Source organism: Aspergillus lucknowensis, assembly GCF_044049455.1.
Source record: "Aspergillus lucknowensis strain CBS 449.75 chromosome Unknown BJX67scaffold_25, whole genome shotgun sequence".
Classification (NCBI taxonomy): domain Eukaryota; kingdom Fungi; phylum Ascomycota; class Eurotiomycetes; order Eurotiales; family Aspergillaceae; genus Aspergillus; species Aspergillus lucknowensis.
Window position 1 is genome coordinate 26,864 of NW_027263569.1, and position 24,457 is coordinate 51,320.

The 24,457-nt window shown below is 50.6% G+C and overlaps 8 protein-coding genes across 8 annotated transcripts; 5 read left to right on the top strand and 3 right to left on the bottom strand.

Annotated features, from left to right (window-relative positions):
* Positions 1-2,967: 2,967 nt before the first annotated feature.
* BJX67DRAFT_355479 (SHNi-TPR domain-containing protein) lies at positions 2,968-4,607 on the bottom strand. The gene is made up of 2 exons (XM_071029312.1): positions 3,369-4,607; positions 2,968-3,304 (listed from the first exon to the last, which is right to left on the bottom strand). Exons 1-2 carry the CDS (start codon positions 4,437-4,439, stop codon positions 3,017-3,019), a joined length of 1,359 nt encoding a protein of 452 aa, XP_070885336.1. The 5' UTR covers positions 4,440-4,607; the 3' UTR covers positions 2,968-3,016.
* Positions 4,608-4,628: 21 nt separating this feature from the next.
* On the top strand, positions 4,629-7,271 carry BJX67DRAFT_136374 (DNA polymerase epsilon noncatalytic subunit). Its single transcript, XM_071024593.1, has 2 exons — positions 4,629-4,823; positions 4,902-7,271. The coding sequence occupies exon 2, from the start codon at positions 4,962-4,964 to the stop codon at positions 7,188-7,190; it is 2,229 nt and encodes a 742-aa protein (XP_070885337.1). The 5' UTR covers positions 4,629-4,823; positions 4,902-4,961; the 3' UTR covers positions 7,191-7,271.
* On the bottom strand, positions 7,271-10,928 carry BJX67DRAFT_388592 (mediator of RNA polymerase II transcription subunit 14; the record flags this gene model as incomplete). Its single annotated transcript, XM_071034381.1, has 2 exons — positions 7,271-10,227; positions 10,281-10,928. The coding sequence occupies 2 exons, from the start codon at positions 10,926-10,928 to the stop codon at positions 7,663-7,665; spliced, it is 3,213 nt and encodes a 1,070-aa protein (XP_070885338.1). The 3' UTR covers positions 7,271-7,662.
* A 1,066-nt stretch (positions 10,929-11,994) lies between these two features.
* BJX67DRAFT_136414 (MFS transporter) lies at positions 11,995-14,428 on the top strand. The gene is made up of 3 exons (XM_071024595.1): positions 11,995-12,033; positions 12,107-12,347; positions 12,411-14,428. Exons 2-3 carry the CDS (start codon positions 12,206-12,208, stop codon positions 14,036-14,038), a joined length of 1,770 nt encoding a protein of 589 aa, XP_070885339.1. The 5' UTR covers positions 11,995-12,033; positions 12,107-12,205; the 3' UTR covers positions 14,039-14,428.
* A 482-nt stretch (positions 14,429-14,910) lies between these two features.
* pdiA (protein disulfide isomerase PDI1) lies at positions 14,911-16,648 on the top strand (the record flags this gene model as incomplete). Its single annotated transcript, XM_071031267.1, has 4 exons — positions 14,911-15,284; positions 15,354-15,732; positions 15,804-16,243; positions 16,300-16,648. 4 exons carry the CDS (start codon positions 14,911-14,913, stop codon positions 16,646-16,648), a joined length of 1,542 nt encoding a protein of 513 aa, XP_070885340.1.
* A 559-nt stretch (positions 16,649-17,207) lies between these two features.
* On the bottom strand, positions 17,208-18,491 carry BJX67DRAFT_381886 (uracil-DNA glycosylase; the record flags this gene model as incomplete). Its single annotated transcript, XM_071033101.1, has 3 exons — positions 17,208-17,519; positions 17,599-18,058; positions 18,115-18,491. 3 exons carry the CDS (start codon positions 18,489-18,491, stop codon positions 17,208-17,210), a joined length of 1,149 nt encoding a protein of 382 aa, XP_070885341.1.
* Positions 18,492-18,862: 371 nt separating this feature from the next.
* Positions 18,863-21,178, top strand: BJX67DRAFT_136457 (transcription factor domain-containing protein). Its single transcript, XM_071024596.1, has 3 exons — positions 18,863-19,041; positions 19,101-20,256; positions 20,312-21,178. The coding sequence occupies exons 1-3, from the start codon at positions 18,955-18,957 to the stop codon at positions 21,043-21,045; spliced, it is 1,977 nt and encodes a 658-aa protein (XP_070885342.1). The 5' UTR covers positions 18,863-18,954; the 3' UTR covers positions 21,046-21,178.
* Positions 21,179-22,214: 1,036 nt separating this feature from the next.
* Positions 22,215-24,304, top strand: BJX67DRAFT_381888 (uncharacterized protein; the record flags this gene model as incomplete). Its single annotated transcript, XM_071033102.1, has 4 exons — positions 22,215-22,504; positions 22,576-23,161; positions 23,228-24,211; positions 24,266-24,304. 4 exons carry the CDS (start codon positions 22,215-22,217, stop codon positions 24,302-24,304), a joined length of 1,899 nt encoding a protein of 632 aa, XP_070885343.1.
* Between the last annotated feature and the right edge of the window lie 153 nt (positions 24,305-24,457).

Consider the following 24,457-nt stretch of genomic DNA (forward strand, 5'->3'; position numbering starts at 1 on the left):
CTGCATCTCACAATTTCAGTTATCGTCGCCTGAGGCAACGCTACTGTTGGTCAGATGACAGCTTGAAGAGCGCACACACTGCCCACCAATCCCCTCCCTGACCATCCATCCCACCGAGATCACTGCCCCCCAAGAATCGCATCGATCCGAATTGATTTCATCAGGGCCTGACCGACTAGTATTGATAAAACTCTTTCTTCGAGCCCTCTGTCTTTGCCCATCAGCTCCTCCGGTCGCATCGATCCAATTCAGCCTGCAGAAGCGTTTCGTTGTGAACTCACTACCCTCACGATAACCGCTAACATCCACCATTACCTTCTGTGGTCCGCCGCTACCAAAGTCGACTACCGCTATGGCTAGATTTATGGATAATAACGGCAGTACTCCAAGTCATCTCCGACGACTTATGGACAAAGATCCCCAGACTACCGTACTTGCCAGCTGCTACAGCGTTGACACCTTTACTTTGACCGTCAATGGTTTTCATTACTGTACTACCAGGGGTGCTGGTAAGCAACTCATCACCAAAGCTTCAGAATCCTGCAGTCGTCATTAATGTTTACTCATGAATAATTTTCCGTTTCCTAGGAGTACAGTGGTATCCCTGAGGTCCCCTCAGGGTCAAAAACTCCGCATCTAAGCCCTCCCCTCGAAATATCGCTCGCTTCCGCCATCGGAAGCAGTTATCCAGTGAGTAACTTGCTGGAGCAGAAGGGCGAGGCAACGTATACTATCCCAGGAGAGTGTGAGAGGCTCTTCTGTGACAGATTGTCTGCGGTTTTCCTTGGTGAGAGGAGATTGTCCAGGCAAGGGTCACTTGGGATAGATGCGTCCCATCCACGATCAGATGACATCGGCTTCAAGGATAGGGGAATTCAAAGATGGATTGAAGTCTTGGACTATAGCAGTGACGGTATCTACCGAGGATTCGTAACCACTGCAAACGGCGAAGGAACATTATTTGTGTTTCTCACGGAAACGGCACTCGGCTACGGTCTGAAATCTGGGTATGCTAGTCACATTTTCCTCTGTTGTGAATAATATTCGTAGGTTCTGCGTACTGAGCATGTTATCTCGCAGGTTGATCGCCTTGTTTGAGCTGGCTGGTGTTCCAGCTATTGGGTGCTCGCAAATCGTCGTGTGTGTACCCCGATCGCAGGATAATGCCGAACTTGGCCTCATAAGGAACCTCGGATGGTGCGGCTTCGGCATGACCACCTTGAAACCGTGGGACACCAATGACTGTCTTCGTGATAACCCAATTAGCACGGAATGGCTCTTCTTAAGCGCTGAGGTTTAAGCTTGGTCTACGCTCTACATACTATTAAGTACTCGCTTGTACACCGAGTTGAGCTAAGTTCTGAAATGTTGATTTTTGCTTTATTCTTTTCCCTTCCTCGCCTGCAAGTGGACATTAGATCTTCTCGCTGGTATGAGATGAAAGAGCGTAGTGCCATCCCATTAGGCATTTCTCAATCGGGCCGATCTACAGGTCTGACTGAACGTATCTACTCGATGGCTGCATTCTGTTGACCGCCCACCAAGTTATTCTGACAAGGTCAGTCCTCCATCGTTGTGCCGGCTTCGGATCTCCCTCACACTGGTACTGGCAACCTCCGCTCGTATCTTATCGGGGACGCCCCGATGTGACGTCAGCATAGGAAGGAAGACAGCTCAAATTGGCTGCGTTGCCCTCGTTCTCTTTCGGATTCTAGACTCCCTGTGGATTTGTAAAAACATCCTGAGGCGTTGGCTTCCATCTAGTCTGAGATGAAGAGGTTAAATGTGGAGCGTTTTTGCTGTGATGAGTTCAAGACTCGGGTCATGCGATAGTTGAAGGGCGGGTCCACCTGCAGAGAGCTTTTCGCACACCAGATGGGATCGCTTTGAGGGCCCAACGAATCTTATACTTCCTTTCGCTCTGATCATCTTCTTTGTACTTGGAAACGGTGAGCGCCTATTGATTTGCCTAGAGTTCTGCAATCACGGCTCTTCTCCATGTTTCCTAAATTTTTACTGTCGCCATCAGTCTTTCCCCCCAAAAGGCGAGATGCAGGGGCTTCACCTCACAACGCACCAACTAGGCCATCAATTGACCAAGCTTCCAAACAGAGGTTTCTTGAAGGCCACGTCTCCTGTATACGATGCTCCACCTGTGCTGCTCACCTTTGCCTCGCCTCTCAAATCATCAGCAAAGGATTCACTGGACGTCATGGCCGCGCTTATCTTGTGTCCGCCCAGCCCACGCCCCAGTCACCATCCGACCCAGCAGAGTCCCTTCCGAACACTGTACTCCAGAGTCCTGTGTCCCGTAACCTAGTCACAGGCGCCCATACAGTTAGCGACTTCGCATGCGCTTTCTGTGGAAGTGTCCTTGGCTGGAAATACGTTGGCGCGGAGGAGGAATCGCAACGGTACAAGGTTGGCAAATTCATATTAGAGACGAAGAAGGTTATAACGACATCAGCCTGGGACTCGACCTCCTTTGTCGAGTTGGTGGGACATACCAGCTCGGGTAGACCCAGAGTGGCAGCTTCAAAAACGGCCCTGGCCGACGTTGAGTTCGACAGCCAGGACGAGGACGAGTGCGAGGATCTATTTAGTGGAATATGGACCCCTGGCCTTGCAATGCGGCGAAGAAACCGCCGACTTGGTCGACATCCTTCAGCGCCCGTCACTCCCTGATGAGTAGGGAGGTGGCTTTAAGGCCTCGCCGTACTAAGTTGCCTTAGTTTAATGCCATTTACGACTTCTGGGCTTTCGTTCATATACCACCGTGCATGAGGGATATTTTGCCTATTAACTTCGTGATAATGTTTACGATCGTGCGGAGGGACCCCATACTAATAGGATGCCGGTATTGGGTATTTGGTTCTTACTCACCGACCTCAAGACTATTCCTGAGGTCTTATTATCATGGCAATCGGAAGGGAAAAGATCAAAAACAGACGCCTGCCAGCCTGACCAGTTGCATTTTTGGGTATAGTAACAAAGAATCATGGAATAGCGTATGTAATCATGTAGTTACCTTGTCGTCCACCCGGGACCGTTTCGAATCACCTTCCTGTGTCTCCTCTTGAGCTGCACGTTTGGGCGCAGTGCTAGACTCCGAGGGCTTGCTCGCGGGTTTTCGCTTGACAAATGCGGAGAGGTCATTAGCAGTTCTTGAAGCTGCGTCGAGCAAGGACTGCTTTTCACTATCGGACTGCCCAATGATTTGCCCCAGGATGCCCTTAAGCATACTTTCACTCTGTTCATCGTATTCCCTCTCAACAGATACGGGTGGGCGGCGCAGATCGAGCAACTAGCAGAGAAACAATATGGTAAGCAGAAATCAATGAAGGAACAGCGTGGGAAAAAAAAATTACCCTCTGCTCCATGTCTAACACAATTTCCTTCACATTGGCTATTCTGCGCTTCAGAGCTGTCCGCTTGTCTTCGTCGAGCGTGCCATCGGTGTCCAATTTCTTTTGTTCCTGGGACATTCTGACCCGACAACTTTCAATGGCCTTTTCCATTTGAGACCCAGCCTCCTTCCTCATCTCTTCATCAACTTTGGCAGGTTTAGCCCCATCGTCTACCGGATCATCGTCATGTTTGACAGCACCGAATTCTAGGGCTAAAGATAGTTTGTAGTGGCATTCAGCTATAGAGGGGTCCTCCATCGGCAACAGAGATTGCCTAAGCTCAAGCACTGTTCTCAGATCAGTAACCGCGTCCGCGAATTTCTCGGCTTCTAGTGAGATTTCGGCTTGGAGGTCATATGTATCCGCGAGGTGCTCCTTGATGTTTTCCACATCAGGGGTCGAATCAGTGCGTTTTTCTTTCCCGAAATCTTCTTCGGCGGCTTCCAGCTTCTTGTGATAGAGAATCCGAGCCAAATCTAGGACTTCGAAGGCATTGGCGAAATCATCGTCCTCGTCGTCTTCCCCTTCGTCCGCATTGTCTTGATCCTGTCCTTCAGAATCTGTATCGAAATTCTCATCGCCGGTGAATTGGAAAAGCGGTGTGTTGTCGGTGCCTTCTGACTGGGATTTCTGAGCCTTGGCCTCTTTCTTCGCCGTGCTGGAGGAGATGGCATTTTTAATGAAATTATCAGGAACTGGAGCTGAGCTTAGAGGAGTGACTTGGTCAGCAGTCTCTGACTGCGTTGGTGCTTTCCCGGCTATTTTCGATCCAAGGACATCACTCTTGCTAACAGCAACGTTGTACAAAGCTTTCCCGTAGGCGAACAACAAGTCTGCATTGTCAAGCGATAGTTCTCCATTAAGCTTCGCTTGAAGCTCAGTAGCTTCCGAGTAAAGCTCTGCGGCCGCATTGTAGTCTTTGACGATATCTTTCGCGGCAGCGCGCTTGACCAGAGAGCCAAGGTACTCCTTCGTATCTCCAACAGCTGCGTCTGAGGGCGCGCTAGCTTTGTTCAGTTCTTGCGCGTCCATGGCTCATCTGGTTTGCAACAATACGCGATTGGGGGTCCGTTTGGGGAGGCAGGGAAGAAACGGCGTAAGGGCGGTAAAAGATCAGGAAGAGAAAAAAAAAATATTTCAAAAGGAGCAAGCGCGAAGCAGTTGATGCGACACAAAGTGGAGGTGGTAAAGGAAATTGATCAAACTCTTTCACTCAAAAGAAAACCCACGAAACCAGGCATCCAGAGACGGTTCAATTTGCCTCTCGCCTCCGACACGCGTCACGGTTGTGGGGCTTGCTACGCCAACGCGTCCATCAAACTCTCCTCTTCGAAAGAATAATGGCTTGTGAAACAACCCAAACATATCAAGATGATGTGGAGCTTGTAAAGGCAGTCTAATCATGCTGATTATGCTGTAAGTCCAAGACGAAGAAGCCTTTGTTCAAACAAGCGGATTTCCCAAGTCACAGAGATTAATCCACCTCTTTTGCAGGCGAAACGAAGGGTTATCAACTGCTCGAAGCATGATCCAGTCCAACTATCCCAAGCAACGATGAGTTTCGACCCCGTGCCTTCATCTTCGCCCGGATTTGGCACCCCTGCTCATCCCATACGACCGGACAAGTCCGCTTCAATCGCAACCAGAACATCCATACTTCCAATTCTCCTTCCAGCCTCCACGCTCCGACCTATCGCATTCCGTACCTTCACCAGAAAGCACAATCTGACCCTGTCCTCTCCAGCTCTTCAGTCTTTAGCAACATTTGTGGGCAAGAACTGTGGCTCAAGATGGCGCGAAGACGGTCTTGCAGAGCGCATACTCGACGAGGTCGCAAAGAGGTGGAGGAAGGCCGGGGGTGGCGTTATCGTCGAAGAGGGTAAAGGAGCTTCCTTAAAAGCTATTTTGCAAATGGTAGAGGGAAATATGTCTGGTGGTAGAATCATTGACCCGAAAACCGCGCCAAGGGAAGGATTACTGCGAACAATGAACGCGGAAGGAGTTCCTCGTTTACATCCCTCAACATCAATGACAATGTCAGGCGACCAGGAGCTGGAAGAACCAGGCGACACAATGATCCATCCCAGGCACTGGGTCAAAGTCATTGAAGCATTCGACATCCCAAGGCTGACCTACAATGCCGAGAAGAAACATTTTGAGGCCACGAAATCGAAGCCCTCCTTATTCCCTGATCCTTCTCACAAAACCGCTTTATTTAGAGACCGGTACAATATTGTTCACCAACGCTTACTTAGAAATGAATCATTTCAGGTCTCCGTTACATCTACCGGTGTCCTTGGATTGCAACGATCGGCGTCATCGTTTGCTAAAAACCAAGCTTACAGACTTACGCCTATTGCAAATTTGCTTGGAAGAAGTGGCACATCCCATCTGCTGCTCGGCTTACTTTCTATCTCCCCTACTGGTGAATTATCCCTCGCCGATTTGACTGGCAGTATTGTTTTGGACCTAAGTTATGCCCGGCTGATTCCTGAAGATGGTGCCTGGCTCACCCCGGGCATGTTTGTGCTTGCCGACGGGATCTACGAAGAGGAGGAGAATGTCAGAGGCTCAGCCTTGGGCGGCAATACAGGGGTTGGGGGTGCAATAGGGGGGAAATTTGTCGGTATTTCTATTTGTGGACCTCCTTGCGAGAGACGGGATACGTCGCTCGGATTGGATATCCATGAGAACAACCGGAACATTAGCTCGAGTGGCGGCTTCAGTTGGGTGGATTTCTTGGGAGTTGGGAGCGAGCGCGCTCGAGGTCCTCGTATGAGGGAAATTCAAACGAGGTGTTTGCGAGAGGTGCATGATGGGTTGGAGTTACATCGTCGCCTCAAGATTGTCGTCATGGCGGAAGTCAACCTCGACAGTACGAAAATCTTGGATGCATTGAGAAAGATTTTCGGTCTATACAATGGGATGGACTTGCGGGAGCGCCCTTTGGCATTTGTCCTGATTGGGAACTTCGTCCAGAAAGCCATAATCAACGGCGGTGGGCAGGGTGGAAGCATTGAGTACAAGGAATGCTTCGACATGCTTGCATTAATACTATCCGACTTTCCTTCGCTGCTACAGCGCTGCACATTCATATTCGTGCCAGGTGACAACGATCCTTGGTCTTCCACCTTCTCAGCAGGGGCTTCTTCTGCGATTCCGCGCCATCCAGTTCCTGATTTATTCACTTCCCGGGTGAAACGTGCGTTCGCAACTGCAAACTCTCAGGTGGATCGAGGCCACATATCGGAGCCGCAGGGAGAGGCCATTTGGACGACTAACCCATCACGAATCTCTTTGTTCGGTCCAGTTCATGACATTGCTATTCTTCGCGACGACATTTCGGGCCGCCTAAGACGCAGCGCAGTAGGTGTCAGCCACAATGACACAGAAATTGGGGAAGCTCGAAGTAATACCGCAAACCTGGAAGACCAGGTCTATGCTCAAGACCAGCCAGGCGCTGGTACATCTAGCCAAGCCAGTCACACCATGAAATCGGCGCGGAAACTTGTCAAGACAGTACTTGATCAAGGCACAATGTCGCCGTTTTCCCAGTCCCTCCGGCCTGTTCTGTGGGACTATGCGTCTTCTCTGCAGCTCTATCCTCTACCCACGGCGTTCATTCTCGCAGATTGCGATGCTGCACCATTTTGTGTGACGTATGAAGGCTGCCATGTTATGAATCCCGGAAAGTTCATACCGGAAGGCGAGTTGTCGTCCATGACATGGATAGAGTACGACGTATTGAAGAACAGAGGTCGAGTGAAAGAAGATCGCTTCTAAATACATGATTTAGGAGAGGTAATTTTGAACTTGTGACTGAATGTCTGGCATAAATTGCACTATAATTTGAACAGTCATATTGGCTGAAAGTCTATTGATACATTATGCAAGTGCCTGTCAGCACCATCTTGAACATAGCAACTAAAGATTGATAGTAGGGCATGCGCTCATTAATCAGAAGATTTATAAGTTATGTGGATTTAGCTTATTGGAGAGGAGGAACAGTTTCCCCAAGACTACTTGTTAGAAGGACATGCGGCTCCATTTCGCAGAGACTCACAAGTGTCAAGCGCTTGATGGTGAGATATAGTAACACTACTCACCTATGGGGTGGCTAATAAATAAGAGGTCGCTAAGGAGGAAAATCCGCTAATTACAAAGCATGGTTTAGCCCATCGTAAACATGGAAGAGAGACAGAAATACAGAGGAAGGTACTATTTTTGAGCCTTAAATGTGTTCAAGGTGAATCCCCTAATCAATCATGATAACATCTGCTTTCTGTGGGGTGGCGCTGGTCTTCTTCTGTTGTGCAGTTTTATTGCCAACTCCCGGGGCCCCTTCTGCCGGTTGAATCCGCCCTTTAGCTAGGGCTGGGTCATTAGTGGCCGGAGCATCATGAGTAGCTTTGGCGTCAGAGGACTTCGATGCCAGATCGGCCCTTATGGAGGCGAGGCATTTGTCCAGTCCATCTAATAAATTTCCAACATGGTCGGGCCCTGCGACGACGCCATTTCCAAGTCCCCGCCAGCCATCGCCTTTGGAATTATAAAGGCTCTCCTGCAGCTTGAGTTTGGGTGGACTGTTGCCAATTTCATTTTTAGCGCTGCAAATGTCCTTGAGAACCCAGACTGGTTGACCCTGATGCTGGTGGGCTATTAACTGGAACCGGCATCCCTCAAGGGGGTAATCGATTTGGAATGATTTCGCGTTGCGCGCGGTGATGTGCAGCTTCAAAGGTTCATTCTTGGTGGGGTTGGCCATCAGCCTATCTAGGGCGCGCATCAACGGTAGCGTAAATGATAGGAGCTCCGCTAGAGTGTCTAGACCAGCGTCGACAGTAGGGCGATTTAAGTTGGATGCCAGAGGCCCTTGTATCCGGCGGTGAGGATTGAGATGATCAAAACGGATGCCGAGGCGGAGATGGAACAGATGGTCCATTCTAGACGCGAGTCTAACGGGATCCAATCCTGAGGGAGGCAGAAATTGGGATGTTCCGATTTCAAGCTGGGCAGAAAGATCTCTCCTGGGCCCATAAGCGAAGTGCATGCGTGAGAGCGATAAAGATCGAGTCTCTATCTTCTTCCGTTGGAAAATCTCGTGTATTGATAGCACACATTCGAGCCTTTGCAGGTTTTCGAGGAGAGCGAGGACAACAGGATACCCGGGTGAGGCAGGCAGACGAAGCGCGAAGCGTGTACCGGATTTGGGGAAGGCCAATGTGCGGTCTTCCTTCGGGACCAAGGCGCTGAATGCTCGGGACGAAATACAAAGGTTACCATAAGCCACCATCATGCAGACATTACTGTACTGGTCGATCCCATGAAACGCCAAACGGACCGTGTCTTTTATGAAGATCCTCTTTTTGAAGCCAGCGGGTAGAGCAATTTGAAGCGCCTGTGGTAAATTGGCAGGCTCGTACCGGATCATCAGATCTGGGACGTGAAGGCTGGTTTCTAATTTGAGCTTATCCAGAGGTGGAAAGAACTTGACCCTCTGCAAATCCTCCAAAAAGCGAGCGTTCGCATAAATGGCCAAGATTCCTGATAAGCAATGTCCAAGGTCGGCCAGTGATGAATATCCCGAGCGTTGCACGGGGAGGAGGGTGTTGCAAATAACCTGAGCAGAGCAGATAGCAGAGTCAGTATGGGCAGCGTGAACGGCGTACCAGTAGTCGCCATCCAAACTACTCGTCGCCCCGAGTAACCAGCCACGGTCCCAGAGGCGATGCCAGAAAAAAGAGAACCGTAGAACGTTCGGGGGGAATACTTTTCGAGCGTCAATCTTGACTTTCTTCGGGTTAATTGACTCGAATCCAAGCATCTTCACTTTCGATTCCACTTCCTCTATCGCCGCGGCGCAGCGGAGCCGCCCGACACGAGAGACTATGTCGTCAATGGTCGGTCTATCCGCGTTGCGATCAGTGTCGGCTCGTTCCAGGATATTAGGCGTAGCGGCTAGAATTATGGACCCCGACATGGGTTCAATAGCAACCCGAAGCCGACGAGAAGCCGTGAGCTGAACATGAAGTTGACAGTCACCGGGTTCAGTCTTCGTTAAATGCGCACACAACGACAAAGTACCACTCAAGTAGAGCTGCTTTCCACGAATGTTTGTAAATGCCGAAGATAGGATATGTGAAATGTGCAGAGCAATAACACTTCGAAGCAGACGTTCGACGGAAAGGTTATCCCCATCAAATTCGATATCCCTTGAGTCCACTTCCTGTCCATCCCTCATCCAGCGTAAACCTAAAGATGGCGGCTGTCGGCCGTGGGTATTTCTCGCCCCGTCGCGGCGCTGAACTCCAATCTCTAACCAGCTCTTAGTGCCAGGCCGTGATGCCCAGTACTGTAGAACCAGTGTTCGATGCAGCAATTCGGTCCGCAATACATTGTGCCAGAGCCCTCTCACCAAGTCTGAAGCTTGCTGAGAGAGTATATTAATTTTATTTGTTAACACTAGGTTATGCAGCCAGTCGAAGCATCCGGCCAAACCGTTGTTTCGGAGTGTGTCATTGACTCTGAGATCAAGCTCGCTAAACATTCGGCCGGCGGGTATCGAGGACGGGGGATCGAAAAGAAAACGAACATCGACAAAGAAGAATTGAGACACAATATCCTCTTCTCCGATCGATAAATCAAGCTCGAATTCCCCGGGTACGACGAATGTGACCCGACCATCATGGACCCGGTAAGTCTGGAACGGGAGAGGAATATCCTCGTGCAATGATAACCTCGCGCTGATGATTCTGTTCACTTTTCGCAACTTTCTCAAAGTTGACTTTGGTGTCAGGGGCTTCGGAGGTTTATATCCAAGCTAGAAGGAGAGGTTAGGTGAACGTCGTACTCTGTCAGGTGGACGATGCTTACATCAGGCATAGAGACGGTCTCGCCTCTTGACAAAATCTCCAAGGCCGTCCTAAGATCAGGATTGGCCACCTGTGCTCGAACCAGGTCCCGCTTCATATCACCCATCCATTGTAAAGCACCAACATAGGCTTGATGTTGTCCGCGGATGAAGTTTTGAATGTCAATCAATCTACTGACATCGGCAGCTTGTCGGCTCCATTGAGAGAGTACAAGGAGTTTAATAAATTCTGCTCGTTTACTCTGTGCAAACTCCAGGGCACGAATTTTTTTCCGCACATTTTCAGGAGATTGATTTCCAGGCAGCTTTCCATTGGCGGGTATCGGAGAGGTATTTGGTTCTGGAGAGGATAGTTGAATTTCCGCGAGTTCAGCAATTAGGTCTGATAAGTCATTCCAGCATTGCTGCACAGACCGATTGACGAGTTTCGAGAACGGGAAAAACCCTTGGGTGATGTGCTGCAATTCGGGTGCTGCTCTGGCGGATGGCGCGACCATTATGCGAGTGGTCTCATTGTCCTGGCGAGGATCAATATGCCGAACGCCGTTAGTGTGCAGTGGCCCATTCCGCGCCTCTATAGGATTTCCTGAGATGCCATTCATTTGGTCGTGTAAATCCGGTCCCCGTCCACCGATATTATTCTGGTCCATGACGACACCTGGCATATTCCGAGCACCCAAAGAAACCTAGTTTTTTTTCAAGCCTTCCCCTCCTTCACTCCCTGCAAGGCAAGAGATGAGTGACCGGCGCAGGTGCTGTCTGTAGCTGAGAAGCTGCGCCAGGGCAGGAAGGGAAGCCAAGCCGGTGATGGCTTTCTCTGTTTCAGAAAACTCAGCGCAACACCATGTATACCAGTAGAAGCCAGAAAACCTAATAATTATTGGCAACCGGCGTGCAGAAGACCCCTCCCTCCCGGGGCGTTGACGATCTTTTGCGTTGGAAGCGCAGAGTTGATCGCGGTCAAATCTAATGTTTCGCCGAGAGAGTGGGCACGTAGTAGACCGAACCGACAGAGACGCACTCGAAATAATTTGTCGCGATACACCCAGGGATTGGGAAAATGAAGTACGTTCTGCCGGTCAGAGAGAAAGGATCGCTGGGCGTTGTCGAGGGAGGCCAGGAAATATATCGCACAGGGTGTTCTGGCGGAATAAGTGCCCTATAATACAGTAATAGAATGGGCGCACATCGTCCTTGACTAAATAAAATCTCAAAGAAGGCTCCTGCAGGATGGCTTGAAGGGAAACCGGGGGCGGATGGAAAGATACAGTCTCCCGAGCAATGTGATGCAACGGAATGCATGGAACACGGGATTAGCCTTTGTGGCTGGAGATGTATGATGGCAAGTGAGGCTTGGGCATTCGGCCCTGCTGCCTTGATGCCTCGCCGCTGTGGCGGGTTGCCATCGAACCACACGCCTCGGCCCTCATCCTGATGAGCTTACCCAACCTTTTCCAGACCTCATCCCCTTCCCGCAAATCAAATATCGCAACCTCCTGCCCATTCGTCTTCTATATACCGCTCTTTGCCAGTTCTATCATACCAACTTAAGGTGTCCGTTGATTTCGCCGACTTAAGCTATTCACTTGAGTTTTGCAACCGCCCGTGCGGGTCGACGCTCTCGAATCCACACAGTTGCATCATCAGCGCCAACCTGCCCCAATCAAGACAATCAAATTTGTCTCTTTAAAGACATATTCTAGATCTGGATAGGAGCTCTTGCGCAGACTTGTACATATCAATTCCAATTTCGCAGTAGGCCTACCTGACTCTCATCTCCTATTGTTGGCTTTATAGGAGGACATCTGCTGACACGTTATCTGGGTAGTAACTATGCTCCGAAGATAGGCGGTCGAAGAAAGGCAATTTTGCAGCTACGTGAGGCTCAGATAGCAGCCGATGCGGGGGCCCACAAGCCCTTTTCAATATGTGCGACCGTGAAGCCGCCGAATCTGGCCTCCTTCCTCCACAATACGCTGGGGATGATACTCGGCCGACAAGTAAGAAGGAGCTTTCCGGATGGTATAGTTATGGCTGGGCAGCAGAAGTCTTCACAGTGTGTGCCATGGGTAAGACTCTATACATTTCCTTTCGGAAGCCTTCACTTTAGTGCAACTTTTGACGGTTTGTAGGGTCGTTCCTTCCCATCACACTCGAGCAGATGGCTCGAGAACGTGGGGTTCTATTCTCTGATAGGACTACTCCATGTACCGCAACATGGCACTCTCCGGAAAATTTGTACACGACCTGGCACATGAATCCTAGCGCAACAAGCTCAAGCCAGTGTATTGTATACATACTTGGGGCCGAAATAAACACCGCGAGCTTCGCTATGTACACCTTCTCCGTGAGCGTCCTCGTCCAGGCATTCCTTATTATTTCCATGTCCGGAGCAGCAGACCATGGAAGCTACCGAAAGACACTTCTGGTGACATTTGCTATTGTCGGGTCTATCTCGACAATGTCATTCCTACCGGTCACGCCCAACGTATATTTACTGGGTGGATTACTTGCTATCGTGGCGAACACATGTCTTGGAGCATCCTTTGTATTGTTGAATTCGTTTCTGCCTCTATTGGTTCGGCATCATCCTTCACTGATTGAAGATGAACAGGTCTCACATACCACATTAGAAAACGATGAACCTTCTTCAATTGCGAGCAATCCGTCCAACGACAGCAGTGTGCTGTCGCCGCTTATACAACCGGCTCAAGATGGTGATATGGCCCCAGAAGCGAGCGCTCCCTTGATTAGTTCGTCGAAAACATCAAAGGAATTGGCCCTATCTACGCGAATATCATCCTACGGAATTGGAATTGGCTATATCAGTGCCGTCATACTACAGGGAATTTGCATCCTGGTCGTTGTGAATACTCACCAAACAACCTTCTCGCTACGCCTGGTGCTTTTCCTCATAGGACTTTGGTGGCTTATTTTTACAATACCTGCGGCATTGTGGCTACGGCCACGGCCCGGTCCTCCGCTCTTACACACCCAGGACGGAAAGGCCCATCGGTCTTGGCTTGGCTACATAACATACGCTTGGAAGTCACTCGGTCGAACGGCAATGCGAGCACGACATTTGAAGGATATCCTATTATTTCTTGCCTCCTGGTTCCTTTTGAGTGACGGAATTGCCACTGTTGGTGGGACCGCCGTTCTCTTCGCTAAAACGCAGTTGAATATGCAACCTGCGGCTCTTGGGATGATCAATGTGATCACGATGCTTGCGGGAGTTTTCGGAGCATTGTCCTGGAGCTACATATCACGGACTTTCAACATTCGTGCTTCCCAGACCATAATTGCCTGTATTGTGTTGTTCGAGCTTGTCCCGCTTTATGGCCTTCTCGGGTTTATTCCGGCCATCAAGAACTTGGGCTATCTAGGGCTCCAACAGCCATGGGAGATGTTTCCTGTAGGTATTGTATATGGAATTGTCATGGGGGGACTCTCGTCATATTGCCGGAGCTTCTACGGGGAGCTGATCCCCCCAGGGTACGAAGCCTCTTTCTATTCTCTATACGCGATCACAGATAAGGGCTCAAGTATCTTTGGGCCTGTGATTGTGGGATACATAACGGATCGCTACGGCGAGATACGACCTGCATTTCTCTTTCTTGCAATCCTTATCCTTCTCCCCTTGCCGCTCATGTTTCTCGTGGATGTGAATCGAGGGAAACGAGATGCCCTCGCATTATCAGCCGAACTAGAGGAACGCCAGGGTCTGGAGGAGCACAGTTATGGAACATTCTCCCAATAAGATGCTCGATCGTCGAGCTCTTCGGGACATAGCATCACTCCCTATAATACAGATGTCAAAGGCAGCATTGCTCACTCCTACGACTCTGCGGTGTGTAACAGTTGACGCGCTGAGGCATTATGTCAACAGAAGCAGTTCGGTTGGCTCATAGTTAACCGTGCCAACTATAAAGTGGAACAACGATTTTTTTACCCAATTAATCAATGGTTATCCGTCGGACAGTACATATCTCTGAATGTGTCTTTGCGGTGAAACCCAGGATGCCATCATGCCACTTGTCCAGAGCCTAGAAAGGTTAGAGCCAGCCGGAGGCTGTGGTGACCCAGCCTCATAGGACGTATCGATAGTTGTGAAGGAGATGGAGAGGACAGTTTTCTGCTTCCTCTCTCTTTTTTTTCTTTCTTGAAGAGGGATAATTCACGACTGGAGCCTCGAGCACAGCTCTCAAATCCATCCATCCATGGATGTCAACACAAGGATTCTGATTAGGAATCAAGGATGTACTAATTCACTCATCATTCTCTGGATTGGCCCCTTGCGAAGTGGGCGGACCCAGGCAGACCCAGGCAGACTCAGAGCAGCCACTCAGCTTGCTGACAGCTGAAAGAACAAACTGGCCTCAACTCCACTCCATTCATTATCCCTTCAAACGGAGGAGTTTATATATCTTGCCACCAAAGCTGTTCTTCCCAGATTGCACTACCTTTCCTCCTCTGTCGCCCTTACCTCCCCACCCCAATCTCTTTGTCCAGAAGCCTCTTGACGGGTCACCCATCCCATCAACACCAAGTCTTGACCCAATACCGCTTTTGCACTTGGGTACCCTCAAACTTTCTGCTCACTTTGTTATCGTCCAATCCCATTCCAGTAACATGCGTTCCTTCGCTCCCTGGGTTTTGACCCTTCTCGGGGCGGCTGCAGTAGTTTCTGCATCTGATGCTCAGGCCGAGACGGAATCTGACGTGATCTCGCTGACCAAGGACACATTCAAAGAGTTCATTACAGAACATGAGCTGGTATTAGCTGAGTTCTTCGCTCCCTGGTGTGGCCACTGCAAGGCTTTGGCTCCCAAGTATGAAGAAGCTGCAACCGAGCTGAAGGCGAAGAATATCCCTCTGGTCAAAGTGGACTGCACTGCCGAAGAGGATATTTGCAGGGAGCAGGGAGTAGAAGGGTACCCAACTCTTAAGGTCTTCCGTGGCCCTGATTCAGTGAAACCATACCAGGGAGCTCGACAAGCAGACGCGTGAGTGCCTATGATCGAACCCCCTTGGGACAAGTTGCACAAGATGCTGACCGCTTGGGGTCGCTCCAGGATCGTCTCGTACATGGTGAAGCAGTCGCTCCCTGCTGTTTCCGCCGTCACCGAAGAGACCCTCGAGGATTTCAAAACATTGGATAAGATTGTGGTCGTCGGTTACTTTGCAGAGGATGACAAGGCTTCGAATGATGCTTACACTTCTTTTGCTGAAAATCAGAGAGATAACTATCTGTTTGCGTCGACCAACGACGCTGGGATTGCCAGCGCGGAAGGGGTGAAGCAACCCTCAATTGTGGTCTACAAGGACTTCGATGAAAAGAAGGCTGTCTATGAGGGTGATCTTGAGGCAGAGGCCCTCCTCAGCTGGGTTAAAACCGCCAGCACTCCTCTCGTGGGTGAGGTTGGCCCTGAGACCTACTCTGGGTATATTACAGTACGTCAACCCAGTCGGTCGTGCGGCCACGAGGTTTGACCACAACATGCTAATCTAATTGTTTTGACTAGGCCGGAATTCCTTTGGCTTACATTTTCGCTGAAACCGAGGAAGAGCGTACGAAGTTTGCGGAAGATTTCAAACCGATCGCAGAGAAGCTCAAGGGCGCCATAAACATTGCCACCATTGATGCTAAGGCTTTTGGCGCTCACGCTGGGAATCTCAACCTCGACCCCAAGCAGTTCCCCGCTTTTGCTATCCAAGATCCCGCGAAGAATGCCAAGTATCCCTACGACCAGACCAAGGAAATCTCAGCCAAGGACGTCGGAAAGTTTATCCAGGATGTTTTGGATGGAAAGATTGAGCCCAGCATCAAGTCCGAGCCTATTCCCGAAACCCAGGAGGGTCCAGTCACCGTTGTCGTGGCCCACTCATACAAGGACCTTGTGATCGAAAACGACAAGGACGTCCTGCTTGAGTTCTACGCCCCGTGGTGCGGACACTGCAAGGCGTAAGTTTTCCGGTCAACCTCGAGTCATGAATGTCTTGCTTATTCTCTCTTGATAGACTTGCTCCTAAGTACGATGAACTGGCCCGGTTATATGCCGACAACGAAGAATTCAACTCCAAGGTTACCGTCGCAAAGATTGATGCGACCGCCAACGATGTCCCTGACTCCATCACTGGTTTCCCTACCATCAAGCTTTTCCCTGCCGGTTCTAAGGATACCCCCATTGAGTATTCTGGCTCCCGCACTGTGGAGGATCTTGCGAACTTCGTGAAGGAGAACGGCAAGTACAGTATCGATGCCTGGAACGCCAAACCCGAAGAGGCTGAGGAGAGTGCCGATGCCACCGAGGAGCCTAGCGAGGCTGAGCCTTCCGCTACTGAGAAACCGGAGCATGACGAACTGTAATTTTTATGTGTTGGTTAGCGTGATCGAACCTCCGATTGACATGAGTTGTACCCTACCACTTGTAACGAAATGTTTTTGATCTACTCAGCACTTATTTCAAGTAAGATTCTCGTGTGTACGCGCCTAGATCATCATTGAATTCCTCCGCGGTCAGATCTGATCAAGGACGAGAGGACGTCAGCCACAAATGATAATATTAACCTTAGGCTTGACCGCATAACACGTGGCCTCCAGTCGTCGTACTCGTAGATATGGATCATGCAACAGGTGGTGGTGTGTGATCCGGTCCCCTGGGGAGATGAAGTCTAACTCTGTCCGAAGCGCCACTCGGTACATTAACGCCATGCCTCTAAAGCACATATTAAAGCCTGGTGTTCGCATATCCCGAGAACCAATGCTCTCTAATCCTCACGAAAACCGAAATAGACGAGAACACAAGAAACCCCGAGAGTGTTACCAGACACAAGCACGAACCGCTGAGAAACATTAGATCGAAACCTCGCCGAGAGGGGTAGACGGATAGATGAGGTAAACGAAGAAGGAACCCAAGAAGTGTGGATCAAGGATTAGGAGACTCCTCTGAGGCCACGAGCGCCTCCAGAGCATCCAAGTCTTCTTCGGACTCATCGTCGTTTTGTCCGCTTGTCTTTGACTTTCCCGCAACGACCGTATTCTCAGTCAATCCAGCGACTGTCTGTTTGGTCTGCGAGGAGTCTGCCAATTGATTGACTGACACAGAGGAACTCTGAACAACTGCAAGACGGGCGGTCGATGTTTTCCCGTCTGCTGCCAGGTTCCAGTCGATGATGCTATCTGGGCCATATCGCTCGGCGAGCCACTGGTTACACTTTTTGAAGTGTTGGTTCTGAAACTATACGAAGCAAGATATTGGTTAGTAACCGAGCAACATTCCTGATTCGGGCGGATTTAAGAGCCCTGGCACTACTTACAAATCCTCTATGAGCACTCAGCGGACTCGGATGAACAGACTGTAAGATGCAATGCCTTTCGCGGTTGATACCTGCAACGCGCTTTCCTGCGGGTGTTCCCCAAGCTAGAAAGACCACTCCGCGGGTTCGAACGCGAGTGAGGACATCGATGGCCTTCTGTGTCAATCGCTCCCAACCCTTGTTTGAATGGCTTGCAGCCTGGTGTGCTCGAACCGTCAGACAAGTGTTGAGAAGCAACACGCCCCGTTCTGCCCAGGGTATAAGCAAGCCGGCCTTGTTGGGGGGTGCCTGAAATGATGGGTAGTCGTTCTTGATCCCCGTATAGATATTGACGAGAGACGGAGGGGCAGGTGTTGGAGGCCGAACTGAGAATGCGAGACCATGTGCCTGGTTATGATTGTGGTATGGGTCTTGGCCGATAATGACAACTTTAACCTTGTGCAGAGGGGTATGGCGGGACCTATAGATATGACGTTAGCTCCTGAGCCCCCAGAGATAGAATTGGTGTCACCATACCAAGAGTAAATGTCCTCTTCGGGTGGAAAGATCTTGGCTCCTGATTGCTTCTCTTTCTGTAGGAAGCGTTTCAACGCCAAAAACTCGGGCTTGACAATTTCTTCCTTGAGATGAGCAAGCCAGCTCTCATCCATAGTGTCAATTTCAAGCTTCAGAAGCTCCTTCTGCTCAGGAGTCAATGTGGCCACCCATTTATGCTTGTTGAAGGTGGGAGAGACTGGGGCAGGGGCCGCTGCCATCGTTGTCCCAGCCGCAGTCGGGTTGGACTTGGGCGCGCCAAAGAAAGCCGTGATGTTGCCATTGGCCTTGGGCTTCTTCGCGTCGGTCGGGGCAGATGCCAGATGGCCCGCTCCTCGCTTGAGACTGGGGCTTGTCATGGTGGTCGATGTGTGTCCGCTTGGAGAGAAAGCAAAGAGGAAGTAGGATGGAGGAGCTTGTCCCGTCGATTCGCGGTTTGCGAGAGGATCCAGCCAGGGGCTGTGAAAAGAAGCGAGGATTCGAGTGCATCACCGAGAAAAGAAAACAATTCGCCATTTGCTCGCCTTCCAGCTTCTGAGGCTGCAGGAGGATCGACTGTGGAGAGAGCGCGTTGTGACGCGCCCCAATCGCGTTCTCGTGAATGCTTGGCGGCCTCGCTGTTTCAAGCAACTCCTTGAAGGGTTTGGAAAAGAGCGTGGATCCCCAATCGTGTCCTTTTGTCTTTGACCCTCCGTTCTCGGGACAACATGGCCTAGAATTGTGGGACTACGCCACAGCCCCTGGCAATTGCGGAGGGCTTGTGCTTGTTCGGGCCGCCCCAATTTACCTCTTCCCACGTCGGACAGTACTTCAGTACTTTCGATGGAGCTCACCTGGCTGGCCGATACTCCGCAGTCGCGACGACGAACTCGGGCGCTACGTGCATGCCCCAGTTGCCAGAAGAGAAAAGTACGCATACTGACCTCGGGATTTTCTTCGGCTGGGTGAAGAGAGCTAAGCTGTGACAGAAGCGCTGTTACCACCTCGTCCAGGCAAATTCAACTCGAGGTCCAACTGCGAGAGCAAACATTCCTAATGCCCCTGGGATTGGAGAGGAGGCAATTGCCACCAGCCCACGGCCAGAGACCTCTCAGGCTGTTGGTAGGCCAGTTGAAATGAGGGGTTCTGCCCCTTCTTCCGGAGACATCCCACGCATAGAACGGTTTGTAGGAGACCTCAACCCGGAAGCTGCTATTCGTGAGAACATAGACGCAGTAAATGGAACTCATCTTCGTGATCGTGTCGGACTTTGGATCAATGCTGCCGTCCCACAAAGTCATGAAGGAAGGGGCGAGATCTCAGATGCCATTCATGTCTCGCAAAACAGCCCTGGCGTCACAACGGTCGGCTCAATTGTATATCAACGGTGCTTGTCTGCTCTAAAAGCTTGGGAACGTCTTCCCCACTCGACCTTGGACCATCTGGTTGCAATCTATTTCTCGAGGGTGAACCACATCCTGCCTCTTGTTGACCATGAATCGTTCACCAAAAGCACCGCAAAAGGGACAGCCTCTGTCCTTTTAGAAAAAGCAGTCTGTCTTGTGGCAGCAAAAGACCATGCGGCTAGCCCTCATCTTCGTTTAATCGCCGATGGTCCCGTGATGACCGCACGCAATTTCTGTTCCGAGTTGTACAACGGACTTGTTTGTGCCATGGATGCTGGGCTTGAAGGGGACAGGGTTAGCAGAATCCGTATACTGGCCTTAATGTCCCTCCACCCAGAAGGCCATGAGGGCGCTGAAGCAGCGTCAATGCACCTCTGTCACGCTATCCATCAGGCCCAGACGGCGGGCCTGCATCTTCAACGGCCCAACCGTCTACCAGGAGATCCATTGACGAACCTTTTTTGGTGCTTGTGGACGTTGGATAAGATGCACGCATCGATAGGAGGCCGGCCTGTTCTTCTAGCAGACCGGGATATTGGAATAATAAGGCCCGACGTGACACGAGGTCATCCGAAATCTGCTTTCGACGTTTGGTTCACGCTATCTGAGTTGTTGTCGACGGTGATTTCCTTCTACAGACCATCCGCTGATGATACGACTGGGTGGGAAGCTGACTATCCGAGCTTCGAAGAGGTCATGGGGGATCATGTTCGGGGAGATTTAGATTTTGTGACACTTGGTGTGTTGCTTCATTCCCCGTTTCATCTATTATAATTGACGTGGCGTCGGAATAGGCGTCTTGGAACTATATTACCATGCAATCAGTATACTATCATGCAGGTATCGGCCTCCTCATCGCCCTGAGGGCTCCCGGCCGTCATACACACGCCAGGGCCTAGCTGCTATCCGGATATATTCCCTCGTTGCCACTGAGTGTGCTCGAATTCTACCTCCTCTTCCAATTGTTCCATACGCAGTCGCCCTTTCCATGGGTGTTTCATACCAACAATTCCGTACCAGCAAAATCATTACTCATTTCGATCGCGCCAGGGCTAGTCTCGAAGCTTGCTGTTCAGTGCTCGAAGAATTAGGCCCCTATTGGTACTCGGCCGAAGCAATGGCACGTCTTGGGAGAAAGGCGCTCCGCCAAATCGAAGGGGCGACAACCGATAATAACCAATCTGGTAATGGCGTGTTGTTATCCGCGATGAATCATGATAGAGATAGCTACGACAATGCCGGAACACTTGTGGCAAACCAAGAGATTTCAGCGGCCAGCACGCGGCCCCCAGTCTGTTCCACCGGACCGCACCGTCCTTTTAGAGACGGACTGCTAGCCCCAGTTATCCCTGGGTCATCTGCGCGGTTGCCGCTCGACGAAAAGCAGGGTGATATGCAGAGTCCAGTTACCGGCGATGGTTTTGCTGATATCGATATGTTGTTTGACGACTTTCTGGATCTGTCGTTGCCTACAAACTTCTGGGATCCGGTTTTCTTTCCGCCGGAAGATCATCGCGAGAATGGTTGATCGTGTGTTGATTCCTGGAATAGAACAGAGTCGACAAGAATTGGCGCCTTTGACACTTTCCTATTCGTCGCCAGAACCGCCTGGCCCGAGTCTGCGCTGCCGATCGTTATCTTGAGCTTCAGTCTCTCGCCCTCCGCATAGCCTGATGACGCTGTCCCTGGGTTTTTCATGCAATCTCGCTGTCAACCAGCAAAGCGATCGTCGAGTCTTGAAAACTCAAAATAGAAACTGGGCTTCTTGGATTGAAAAATGAGCGCGAGCAAATATTATTGGGTTTTCTCAAGTCCCCTCAACGAGTCTAGACTCCCCCAACTCGGGTCGCGTGGCCAGGACCCCCCGGTGCGTGGAAAATTCTCCTGCATGGTGAACGTGGGACAGCACCTCGTGGCATCAACCAGAGCACGGCTCATGGATGATTGGTGCACACTGCATTCAACTGGGCTTGGGCAATGAAAATCAACAATGGCGCTTGACAGCGGAGCCCATAACTCCATGCCACCTCTCTCTTCCTTCGACATCTGACAGGGAGGCTTTTGGTGCTGATTGGACCGAACCCCCTGACTTTGGGCTTTTTGTTCATTTCCATGGTCGACTTGCATAACTCATCACCGTCCAACTCCATGGTTCGATTTCATGTTTCTCCACTACTGGCCTTGTTACTTGCTCATAATTTCATCCTCTCCATCCCCCTTTCATTATGATCTTGAGAGCCTCCCAAATCCCTCTTCCTACTCCCGATAATTTCCCTCCGCTCGAGACCACACTCGCTTCTCACTCAACTGACCGCCTATCGTCTCAACCAACTAATATACGCCCAAGCTGCCTCGGCATAGAAAGAGATAAACGTGCCCTTTCGTCATTTGAAAACGAAGGAATGCCTTGGATCTGGCGCTTTTTCGATTAGAAGCTGGTCCATCAAAGCTCTTAGCTTTTTTGGCGCATGGCGATCATCGGCATTGTCTGGATTACACTCGTCTCCATGGACCGTCTTTAGTCATAGCAACAACTGGTGGAGTTTGAAGCTGCAGTATGTCGCTGGCACCCTGTCCCCACAATCGTCAATAGCTAATTTGCTCTGCTTGGCTGTCGGGAGCCTGCGAAGTGTTACTCAAAAATTGTCCGCAACCAAAAGTGGATTCCATAACAGTACTGATTCTATTCTCACCTTGATGGAGGGTTCGTCAGACAGCCGAACGCAATCTTGCTCATACACCGCTACGAAGGTAGAGCAGCGGTTTGGGTCGAGAGACGGAGAACAAATCAACGATCGCCCACCTCCTAAACACCCAATCCTACAATTACAGAGGCCTTTTGAAGAATCTATCGCCGAAGCTCTACAGGGAACGGACAAAGACTGGGCTGTGGGCATTGATGCTCAGTCACGGCGCAAAGACCTCCTCGAAAACCCTCAGTACGAGCGCCTCTGTGGTCGAAAATGGCGCCAGAGAGTTGGTGAAAGGTAGGTGCTCCAGGCCCTTCCAAATACCGTTTCCACCGAGACCTTGGTTATCGGGGTTTAACTCGCGGCAGGTACCACCCACTCTGGAAGCTCACTGCCCAGATGACCTTCGGTCTTCATTTATTAGCGAAAGGGACAGCCAAGTCGAGCGCGGCAGTCCTGAAAATTCTCCAAGCTCACGTAGACGAGATGGACGGATTTGTCTCAAGGACGACGGAAGATTTTCTCATCATACAAGTCGACTTACGCACGCGCATTCAATACCTTAGCTTACCTCTCGAAAATTTAGATCTTTTTGACGAAATGTTGACAGATCGCAATTTCCGCCTGGCTATGATCAACTACAACGACCATATCGAACTCGCGATTGAGCGATTTACCCTTGCTGTAAATGACGCTCTTAAAGACATTCGAAAGGGGAAGGAAGCAGTAAGTGGGCTTTGGCAATATCTTGCACCAGCATCCAGGGACAATACCCCATTATCAAGCAACTTAGCTGCTATATATGGCTCTATGTTGGCAAACGTGGACGGTTGGAACCTGGCCTTTTCCAAGCTTCGCAAAAAGGGCCTAGCCCTCCAGTATGCCATTACTCAACTCGGCCGCGCAATTACTGAGATGCAGCGACGTGTGGGTGTGGCGAGCAGAAAGGATGTGGTTAGTACATATTTTCGCGGCAGGATTGCCTGGCCAATATCTTACATTGCTTCTAACTAGAACTAGGTGTCGTTCGTGCAGGCGCCACTCGCAACTCCTCGAGCCAAGTCAATGCAAGGCTTAGCCGGTCGTGGAACGTCCATATGTATCTCAAGCCCGTTTACTGTGGAAAAGCCATTGCCCCGTGACCCGGCCATACCGAACCCGTCGAAATCACGACGTCGCCCGGGTTTTAGCAGTTCAGGCAGGCTCACTCATCAAAAAAGTGTCCCGAACCTAGGAGCCACGAGAGACAACTGCCGTGCGAATGATATGGCGTCTAACCGGGCAAAGTCTATATCCGGAGCTCCGTCAAGAGGGTCTGATTCAAGCGCGGTTTTGCCAAGACTCCAAAGGACACTTAGCAGGCGATTCTCAAAAGCCAAGCTTACAACAAATGTTACCGTAGAAGAGGTGCCGGAAGAATCAATTAGCCGCCCATCCACATCCGCTTCGAGAATCCTCAAGTCTTCTCGGAAAAGCAAGAACGTGCAACAGCAGCTGCCGAAGCAAACGGAGTCGCCCTGGGAACCGCAACCGTCAGACCGGACTCAGAGGCCAGATACCTTTCATACATCGGCAAAGAGCGAAACTATGAAAGATCAGTTCCTACAATACCTGAAAACGGATCGAGTACTCGATGTATGGGAAAGCATCACTGAAAGGGAAAAGAAGGCTGGTCAGTCAGCCTACAAGAGGGGCGGCCTGTGGAGTCAGTTCCAGGTTAAGTTGTCAGGTGCGCGGTCCGACGAATTACAGGCAGGTGTTCACCAAAATGACATCCAGAAACAAACGGCGTGGCTGGAGGAGGAGACCAAGAATTTGAATACCTACTGTCTAAGGCCCAAGCATGAAGCAGCTCCCAGGGTTCATACGATCCTGGGCCATACGAGCCTTCAGCAGCAGCCCGAGGAGCAAGAATACCATCACGATAGCGTCAGCCATCTTAAGGCCCTAGACGCGGACGACCAGTCGATTATAACTGCTCTTCCCGCCTTCCCTCTTCCTCCCGTAAGCAACCCCATTAAACTCCTTCCACCTCATCTCCTAACCCACTTTCGACAGATCGGCCAGCTTCCAGAATCCGCCAAATCACCTAGCTGAGGAGTATGCATTCTCAGTAGGCATCTCGTAACATAAGATTTGATTGACTCCGAACCGTGAACAGCTTTCCAGCGTCACGCGTTACTCGACCACGGGGCCCTGTCTTGTCTGCTCCTTGGAACGAAGCTCTGGTCTCTGTCTTCCCTATGCAGA